The following is a 10,635-nucleotide window of genomic DNA, read 5'->3' as shown; positions in this document are numbered from 1 at the left end:
TGCTGAACAGACTGGGACAATTACCTCCCCTGTGTTATCATACATCTGTTAATACAACCCAAAATGATACTAGCCTTTTTCGTAGTTGCATCACATGGTTGTGTCATTTGTGATCCACTCTAACCCCCAGATCCTTTTCTGCAGTACTACTGCATAGTCAGCCAGTTATTCCCCAGATATGGGGATAATAGTACTTCCCTACCTTATAGGGCTGTTGTGAGTTGCTCAGATGCTAAGGAATGGGGTCAAATAAGTACTTAAGAGAGTACAGAAATGAGACATTCAGCCATTCGTCTAATAGGAAAATGTCTTCCTCAAAGGAAAGAAAAAAGCACGCTGAAAGGGGGAAATTGATAATGCATTCCATTTAGGGGAAATATGTCCCCAACCCTTCTTCCTGTTCAGCACCATTATCTATGCTTCCCAGGAGACTACGGCTTCAACTTGTGCTGTGGGCCTCTAAATTTCACACACGTTTGCTTTAGTGTATAAATGAACAGACAGCAAGAGCTACATTACACAATATTCATGCTGTCTCCAGGATACAGCCTCTCTTTTTGTACCACTCACATCATTTTCCACAGCTTGTACATAATGTAAGTGGTAAAGGTGACTTTCATGGAAAATTATAAGATAAATAATGGTGGTTCTTGCTTGCTTTCTTGTTAAATTAATACATGAGTAATTAAATAATTAATAAAATTAAGGGTCTGCAAATTCTGTGAGAGAGGTGGCCCTGTGCAGAGCGCCACAATGGTGTGCATGGCGTCCCTCATCTTTAATATAGAGAGCTGCCTGCTCCACTTAAATCCACTGAGCTAATAATGGAACCAGGCATGCTAGGATTTGTCATTGCCACAGAGTCTGACTCCATAGCAAGAGAAGAGGGTGGCAGTCTTCTCTATTGCCTGCATATTAGGAGTGGGCCTTGGGTTCCTGGCCAGGCTGTCAGATAGGAAAAGTTTGGAGCCGCAAATCATAGTTTTGTAGGGAAATATTGCTACCCCTTTTGACCTGAGTGGTTAACTAAAATTGGGGTTTAGTGGGTTGTTGTCATTAGGAGAAACTGATGAAAGTGTCATGTATGTCGTCGTTTCCCTGACCACAGTAGAAATCAAATGGCAGGAGACAGTTTATTTCCTCACAGGTCCAACCCCCTTTCCAGCCAGCACTCCACCCAAAAATTCCCCCTCTAGGCTTTTCTCAGGGTCAAGTATGAGCGCTTCTCTGGCTTTGTCTAAGGCTTCCTTGCATGCTCCTGTGGTTCTTCTGCCTTCTATCACAAACACACAGATGTAATCAATTCAATCCCCTGCCCTGTACTTACATTCAGACCCTAGTGAAACTCCTCTGCCAACACAGTTAGTTCAGATTCCTGAATGGCCTTAAATGCAACCTATGCTTTAGACACTGGCAACTATTGTTTCAACTATTTCTATACTAAAGGGTATTTAATTGTTCCCACATTTAGCCTGAAAGGAAGGAAGCTGCCCACTATCTTCTACAAGCGTCTCCCCGCTTCCGCAGAATAACGTGTTTTTAAAAATATAAGTAATTCTGTGCTTGTTTGCACAATGTTCTTCCAGCTCGCAGTCCTTTCATAGTAATGCTGGTGTCAGAGTTCTGGGACGTAGATAGAGGGGTTAATGGAGTTTGACCCACAGTGACTACATGCCCCTAAATTGTCCCGGAGCAGCCCATCCCCACACCACCTTGAATGGGTGGCTCCACAACAGCCCAGACTGATCATGGACCTCACTTATTCCATCTTGAATCATCCACAGATGGTCCTGCCCCAAATTGCACTGCCTCTTGACAGTGACTTAGAGTAGCAACCTCCCCCCGCTCCCAGTCACTTCCCCTCTGAGCCCCAATGATTTTCCCCTTCCCTCCTACTTTCAACAGTAATGTAGAGAAGGGAGGACAAAGTCCACATGGTCCCATTCTGCCCCCATGCCTCCAGAGAGGCTCTGTCAGGCATTGGTAACCTTCCCAAGATGGTGGTGAAACTTGGTCCATAGTTCCTACTGAATCAGGCCCAAAAGCAAAAATGTGTAAGTGCCCTAAACATTCTCAATCCTGTAAACATGTTTCACTTTGCATGTGTGAGTGGTTCCACTGAAGTCAACAAGACTACTCTTGTGCATAAACTTATGCATATGTATAAGTATTTGATGGATCAGTACCTAAGGTAAGTGAATCCACACAAACCTACACACATCAAGTTGCAAGATTTGGACCTATAAAGAGAAAGCCAAAAGGCAATGGCTAGAGATACACCATACACACAGAGTGATCAGGCTGGTGGCAGACATCTCATGTTAGCTCAAGATTGTTTTTTATTTGTCTTAATTTGCTGAACAATTGCCCTTGCTGATAGGAATACATTTTTTTTTAAATCACTTTTTGCCTAATTTCTAATTTTTCAAGTGAATGCTTATTAATTGCCCTTGCCTGGTCCATATTTAACATTTGCCCAATTTCTCTTTTAGAATTTCATTCATCACTGTTGTCTGTTCCATTTTATGATACTTCTGCCTATTTTCTAGCAAATTTACCAGAAGCTGGGAATGGGCGACAGGGGATGACTCACTTATGATTACCTGTTCTGTTCATTTGGCACCTGGCATTGGCCACTGTCGGACTAGATGGACCTTTGGTCTGACCCAGTATGGCCATTCTTATGTCAATATATTTGCCTTTTGCATGTATGGGAGAAAAGAACGAAGGAAGGCAGGCATTTATTTGTGGTTTTATTTATTTTGCAGACCTCGGCTCAGTTTTATTTACTCCCACAACAGTCTGTACAAGCGTCTCATTGCTTGGTAGGAATCCTGCCCCTCTTCTAGCTCCCCCAAACTCATGTAATCTAGCACTGCCAACTCTTGTGCTTTTATCACAAACTGTATGATTGTTGATATATTTCTGAAAGCCCCCGCTCCTGGAGGCATGTGATTAGGTGAGGATCTCAGCTTTCCTTATTAGAAAAACATGAATATGTGACACAAGAGCAGGCCAAAGGCTCAGACACCATTAGGCAAATCAAATGAAGCCTTCGTTTACTAATTTTTAAGTACGATTTGGAGGGCCCCACTCGTTATTTTCATACAGTTGGGGTCGCCAACACTAGCGCCCAACTGCAGCAATAAAAAAGTCACGAGTGACCCGAAACCATGAGCCTGGCTTTACAAACAGCCACCAGGCTCCTTCCGAAGCCGAGCACTCGGGGTTCCCCGCCTGAGCCCTCAGCCCGCCCTGGGGCATCCCCCGCGGCCGAGCCCGGCGCGCCACCAGGGCTGGACCCTCGCGTTCGCGCTGCACCCCGGGAGCTGGGTCCCGGCGCTCCTACAGAGCCGCGGCCTCACGGCTTCTGGCTGTACCGCGCGCCCAGGGACGCGCAGCCGCCAGCGCACCGCCGAAAGGCAGGTTCTACTGCAGCCCTGACGCTCCACGGCGCATGCCCCACAGGAACGTGCGGAGGCGCTTGCGCATGTTCAGTAGCACACCTAGAGGGGGAGGGAGGGCGGTTCTTCACGCGGCAGCCCCGGAAATAAGCCGGTCAGCTGACCGGAAGCAATGGAGCAAAGCAAGATGGCGTCTCCCAAGAGCGCGCCTAAGGATGCTCAGGTAGCTGGGGGCTCCCAGTGGGGGCGTCGCGGGCCGGGCTGGGTGGAGGGCTCGGCGGGGCGGCTTCGGGGTGTCCTCGCTGCGGCCGGCCGGGTCCTGTGCTCGGCTGCTGCTCAGGCGAAGGAGCGCTGAGAAGCTGGGGCGCTAGCCCCGAAGCAGTGTGTGCCCAGCCCCTTGCGCCCTTGGCAGGGGGAGGTTAGCGCCTGATCTGATGGACTCACGCTGTGTTTCTCTTCCCAATCGCAGGTTATGGCCCAGATCCTGAAGGACATGGGGATCACGGAGTATGAACCCCGCGTTATCAATCAGATGTTGGAATTCGCGTACAGTAAGTTGTCAACGTGCTAAATACAGAACATGCTGCGCTGCCTTTCCAGGTGTGACCTCCCCTAGGCGGTACTGGGCACCTCTCACACAGGCTATTGCAGAAGTGGAGGGGCTTCGGAGAAAGTCAGTTAGGATGATCAAAGGCCTGGGAAAACGAGACCAATAAGAGGGACTGTTTAAGTATGTACAGTAATGAATGGTACAGAGAAGGAAGTTCAGGAGTGCCTGTCTGTGTGTCTTAGCATAGGAGAATAAGTGGATGTTCAATTAAATTGCATTGACCTGCTAAACCCAGGATTGTGAGTTCAATCCTTGAGGGGGCCATTTAGGGAACTGGGGTAAAAATCTGTCTGGGGATTGGTCCTGTTTTGAGCAGGGGGTTGGACTAGATGACCTCCTAAGGTCCCTTCCAACCCTGATATTCTATGATAAATTAAAAAGTGGAAAGTTGAAAACCAATAAAAGAAAAGATGTTTGCACATGACTTGTAATTAAGTTGTAGAATTAATTGCCATGGGAGATCATTGTGGTCAAGAACTTATCAAGATTCAGAAGGTGATTGGATATTTATAGGGATAGAAAGAATATCCAGAGTTATCAGTAATGACAATAAAACTTTAGGAAACAATAGTAAACCTTGTTTTTCAGGGTCTAAATCAATTTCTGATTAGCAGAGATATTTTTTTGTTTTTTTTTAATGGCGATATACCTATCTCATAGAGCTAGACGGGACCCTGAAAGGTCATTGAGTCCAGCCCCTTGCCTTCACTAGCAGGACCAAGTACTGATTTTGCCCCAGATTTCTAAGTGGCCTCCTCAAGGATTGAATTCACAACCCTGGGTTTAGAAGACCAATGCTCAAACCACTGAGCTATCTCTCCTCCCCCCGTCAGGATGATTTTGTGTCATTGTCTGAAGCATCTGGTTCTGGACACTTGTAGACAAAATACCGGGCTAGGTGGACTGCTGGTCTGATCTACTGTGGCAGTTTCCGTGTTCCTAACTCTCCAATGTATGTCACAGGAAAAAAAAAAAGGGATGTTTAGAAGATTTGTGGTGCAGTGTGTTGCTGCTGTACAGTTTCACCTATGGAATTTTTGGCTCCAATCTTAGCATGAGAACAAAAGTAAAAATGAGTCCATTGCCATTTAAAAATATATATATATATTAAAAATCCACCACGTTATTTGGCACAATTTGCAGATGTTGCTGATGAGATGACCTGAACTGTGGCACAAGTGGGAGCTATATTGCATGCGAGGCTTCATGTACATAAACAAATGTTTGATAGAAAAACATGTACTGTCTTGCACAAGTCATTGCTATTAGCCTTTCAGTAAGCACAATTGTTTTAAAAAAACGTTTTGAAGGAAAAGAGGAACTAAATAAAACTAGATGGTATTTAAGGATTTATTTTTGTCACACTTAATAAATGTATTGTTGATTGTGACGAGACAGATTGATATTTTGTGTCATGGAATGTGTGTCAGGAAATAATTTTCTTGCATAGCTTCTGGAAAACATGTAGAGTACATGAACTTTTACTAAATTTTTGTGAAAAGAGGTTGCTATTTTTTTAGACATGTTCAGGGGGAGATATTCTGTTTTGTTCTTCAAAGGGTATGTGACTACTATATTGGAAGATGCAAAAACTTACTCAAGTCATGCTAAGAAGTCCAGTGTTGATGCAGATGATGTGAGACTAGCAATCCAATGTCGAACAGATCAATCATTTACCTCTCCTCCCCCAAGAGATGTAAGTAAAGCTTATTCAGAGAATCGTAACATAACAAAAGAACGTGGGTATTGATAACTATTTCCCCTTTCCTCCCCCTAGTTTTTGCTAGATATTGCAAGACAAAAGAATCAGACCCCACTGCCATTGATAAAGCCGTATTCTGGACCCAGACTGCCACCTGACAGATACTGTTTAACAGCTCCAAATTACAGACTTAAGTCCTTGCAAAAAAAGGTAAGAGTTTTATGAGCCAAATGGGATTTTTGTTTGATAATGACATTTTATTAAACGTGATGCCCAAATTATTCATTTTTTCTCAAGGTACGAACATAGGTGCACATACTAATAGAGATCTCTGGGTGCTAAAGTATATTGAAATTAATTCTGGCAGATATTCTTTCTACCAGTTACCTTTTAATATTGTGTGTAAAAGAGGCTGTGTTGTTTAATGGTTAGCATAAAGGATTTCAGGTTAGGTGTATCCTGGTGGACCATTCAGTCAGCTCAGCTGGAATATTGGGTAAAAGGCAGAAAGTCATTGAAAATTAGACACAGAATCTGAACAAAGCTTTCCTGGATAAACAAATTGCTAAAGTGAAGACTTCTCCTTTGGTTAGATTCTTTTTGCATGAGCCAAAGCAAGGGCTTAGTATACTGAAAAAGCAAATCAAAATAAATTATATTGCTTCTTATTAATGTAATAGTAGTATTTGTGGTCACGTATACAGTGAATAGTACTGAAAATTATTGTATTACTCAAAACTAGCCATGCAGTTTCAGTATAAATGATTGGTTAGTGCTACCACAATATTAAAACACTGATATAACTGTAGCAACACTTCCCTTGTAAACACTACGCAGGTAACAAATTTCATCCTGAGCCAAAATAAAGTTTAGAAGGCCTTAGTCTGTAAGTGGTGTGTTTAAAATTAAATATTTAATGTAATTTCTTTTACACTTGTATAACTCAAACAGCTTAAGTTTTTGAAAAGGCAGGGATTTTGTACTTTGTGCATAAGCATGGTGGATTAGTGGTTCCATAAGGCATTTCTGCTGGGATGTAGCTCACAGTGTGAGGAGTTTGAGAAACTCTGTCCCAGTGGGTAAATTCTGTGACATAAGTGTTGCATTGCAATAGGCTGTGCGTGATCACCGGTTCATATTTTGTTACTCTTCCATGTTGCAGAGCGTACATATGCGATCATAGAAATAATCAATGATTCTTAACACTGAAATGGTGGTTCTAATCTGAATGCATATATTCTCTCTCTACAGGTCTCTTCCTCTGCGGGAAGAATAACAGTACCCCGACTAAGTGTTGGTGCTGTAAGTAGTAGACCTAGCACGCCTACGTTAGGTAAGAGAGAGCTCAGTTATGGTTTGCCATGTTGACTTTGCTTAGAAAAAACTCGAAACCTATGGAACAGTTCTGAATTTTGAAGAATATTCTTACATGTTAAAAACCATCTTGGAGTATGTTTTTAAGGAACAATAGATAATATCCAACTCACCATTTCAATGAACTTTGATATCCTAACAACCTAATGGCTTTTTAGAAAAGTGCAATGGAAGTTAAATGAAAATAAGTTTCTCTCTAAATTACCAAAGCTAGACCATTTTTATTTAGTATCTAGGATGATGGTACCATTCTTGTATTTCTGACCTGTTCTATAAAATGGAAACTTTTTCAGGAGAGAAAAATGAACTAGTTGAATGGCATTTTTTTTAAAATGCAAACTACATTCTGAGGAGGACTTACACCCTGAACTATAGATTGAAACAGATTTTTTACTGACTGAGCTATTTTGAACCAGAATTTAAGTTGGGCATGTGCATTTATATACATGTAACTGTGCATGTCGACCTCTGTGAGTGCATGTGTTGTGGCCAGCTGAGAGTTTCACTGTTAGTGTTCATACACAAATGTATACATGCCGCTGCACACAGCTTACTCTGAATATCTGGCCATCATTAGGATCTAGATCATAGCTAGGTTTGAAATATCAATGTATATTGATATTATTTAATAGTAATTATCTCTTTTCTATATGAAAGTAGCAAGTCCAGTTTTTGAAGACATTTTATGTAATATAAAGAGTTGTATATTTACCTGCACTGAGTCCTCTAATGAAATCATTGTGTATTTCAGGAACTCCTTCAGCACAAACAGTAGCTGTTTCAACAAAAGTTGGCACTCCGGTATCGCTGACAGGTCAAAGGTTTACTGTACAAATCCCATCCTCTCAGACAACAGTCAAATCAGGTATAAAATAAGTTACAAAACACTGATGTCTTGAGACCTACACCACTTCTTAAAAAGACCACATATTTTCGTTTTCTTTTATTGAGGTGCAAGAGATCTGCATGGTGGATCTAGAGGTTCTAACCCTATTAATGACCCCTGTGGTTAATGTGATGCCATATGATGGGATTTTTTTCTTCCATGTGCTCTTTTAAAAACCTAGGTGCGTGCGCGCACACATACACACGCACACACACACACACACACCATGAAATGCCAGAATTAAGCTTGCCTTTTCAACTTTATTTTGGTCTTCAATTCTTTAGTCTTAACATAACCAGTACAAATGTACCAAAGCCATTGTTAGTCTTACTTGACTATTGATTCACTTTCTGCTACTAAACCATTACAAATTCTCTTAATTATCTCTTTATCAGTAAAATTGTCATAGATCCTACTTCAACAAACATAAACAGCAAAAACTTCCTTTAAGGACTAAGCCTGTTTAAAAACAAGCAACCAGAGTACTAATACTAACAAAACCTGAAGGAAACAATATAGCAAATTTTCATTTAAGCTTTGCTACAAATCCACAATTATGTGTTGGATACTCCAGTGAACATTACTGAAAATAAACAGGAATATTAGCATGCAGCACAACTTTCTACTTTGGGACATTACATGTCCTATAATTGGAAACTGTATTTTTATTAGCTTGAAACACTAAATGCTCTTTCTATACAGGACCTGAAGTTGTATAGTGACACTGGCAGCTAATAAACACTTTTTCTTTTCCTTTTAAATGCAGCAACGCCTACTACACCTACAGTTCAGAATGTTCTGATTAATCCTTCATTAATTGGATCAAAAAACATTCTGATTACTACAAATATGATATCACAGAATGCAGCCAGTGAGGCAAATCCATTGAAAAGGAAGCATGAAGATGATGATGATTATGATAATTTGTAAAGGGATTCAGTCCAGTCTCCATGCTTTTTCAGAGGTGTGATTCATATTGAGTCTGATGCCGAGTTGGAACTTGCCAAAATGTTGTTCACAAATTGTGACAGAAAATGTGTAAATATTCAGAGTTAATGGAATCAGGAGAAGAATGATATTGCTAGGAGAACGATGCTGCAATAAAAGCTGTTTTTTAACCTTGTCTGTGATTCAAAATCTCTTTTGGTGCTCACTCACCATGATGTTCGTTATTATTCAGGGTTTCTGTCTTGTACCATAGTTACGTACTTTGTTCCATCTCCTCTTGACTCTCTTTCTTGTAATTCAAATAGAAATGCTTTAAGCTTTGCAGAGTGCAGTTTCTGCCAGATGCTTTTCTTACTATACTGTCTATTAAGAGAATTTTTTAAAAGGAATCAGAGGTAGGTGTAGAATTTGAAAGGACTTTTTTTTTTTTAAACTAGGTTTGAAGTTAGTGTCAATTTTTAAATAACCAGAAAAAGTCTTGGTTTAGTTCTTGAGAACTTCTTTTTCTGCTCCTGAGCTGCTACTCCTAATATGTCTCCTTTTAAAGTAAATAATCTGTCTCTTTAGATGAAGTGTTTTCATGCCACCCCAAATCTGGAATACCATAATTTACCTTATTGCATATTTGGTTTTTTAGATATCCTCTCATTCAACTGCAGCTGCCTATTAAGCTTGTCTGCAGCGATCCCTAGGTAGAGTTGCTACAAAGAATTTAGAACATCATGGGCAGGGGATGAAAAGGGGGAGGAGGGAAGTACATAATGTCAGTGGCGTTGATTTTTAACTACCTACTTCGCTGCTGTTCACAGGATCCTAATGTACATATGGATAAGAGACAGACTAACAAATTTAGCCTCTGCTTTAAAACAGATGAGCAAATAGTTTTATTAAGTGTCATGTCAGTATTAACTTTCTTTGAAAAATATTCACTATATCCAGTGAAAAACTGTTGGATCGTACTATTTTATGCAAAGAGGAGGTAGTATTTCAAATAAATGATCCCCTTTTTCCTAGAATATGGTCCAACCTTTGTTACTGTGCAACTGCTTACTCTTAAGCTATGTGCAGGAGTGTAGCTGTATTGGTTCTCAGGATAACCGAAGTAATAGCTTGTATTAGACCAACTGCTGTTGATGGAGGGACAAGCTTTTGAGCTACACAGAGCTCTTCTTTTCTCTCACCAGCAGAAGTTGGTCATGCACCTTGTTACTCTTAAGCTAAAGTTAGTAGAGTAGATTTGTTTAAAGACAGTGAATGTGCAACTCATACTGTTTGGGTACCACTGGAGGTGGTGAGAATTAATATAGCAAGACTGTGGCAGGACATATGACAGTCATTGGACTGAGCCTTTTAGCTAAAGGTGACTAGGCCCTGTTTTCAAAATGGCTAAGCACTGGGGCTTTTACAAAATAGATTTCTGGTAGCTTAGCTATTGACGTGATCATGGCTTGAAAGAAAATGCTATTATGCAAGCAATAACTTGTGAGAGCTGAACTAGTTGACAGTGCCAGTCCAATAAACTACATAAAGAAACTGATCCTGCATCTTCAGTTGTGTATTTTTTGGCTGATTCTCAATAGGAGGGATGTTTTTCCTAATACACTGTCTAGTTTGGAGCAAGGCACACCATATGAAGTGGAGAGTCTCAGCACAGGAGCAATTAATAAGTAGATGCACAAGATAGCTATTAACAGTGCTCGTACAAGAAGCC

The 10,635-nt window shown here is 41.1% G+C and overlaps 1 protein-coding gene across 1 annotated transcript; it reads left to right on the top strand.

Moving 5' to 3' along the window:
- The first annotated feature begins 3,513 nt into the window (after window positions 1-3,513).
- Window positions 3,514-10,228, top strand: TAF9B (TATA-box binding protein associated factor 9b). Its single transcript, XM_034782426.1, has 7 exons — window positions 3,514-3,627; window positions 3,874-3,955; window positions 5,574-5,710; window positions 5,792-5,926; window positions 6,968-7,049; window positions 7,842-7,955; window positions 8,743-10,228. The coding sequence occupies exons 1-7, from the start codon at window positions 3,577-3,579 to the stop codon at window positions 8,904-8,906; spliced, it is 765 nt and encodes a 254-aa protein (XP_034638317.1). The 5' UTR covers window positions 3,514-3,576; the 3' UTR covers window positions 8,907-10,228.
- The last annotated feature ends 407 nt before the right edge of the window (window positions 10,229-10,635 follow it).

This window comes from Trachemys scripta, chromosome 9 (genome assembly GCF_013100865.1).
Source record: "Trachemys scripta elegans isolate TJP31775 chromosome 9, CAS_Tse_1.0, whole genome shotgun sequence".
Classification (NCBI taxonomy): Eukaryota; Metazoa; Chordata; order Testudines; family Emydidae; genus Trachemys; species Trachemys scripta.
This window is presented reverse-complemented; position numbering and strand designations above follow the sequence as displayed.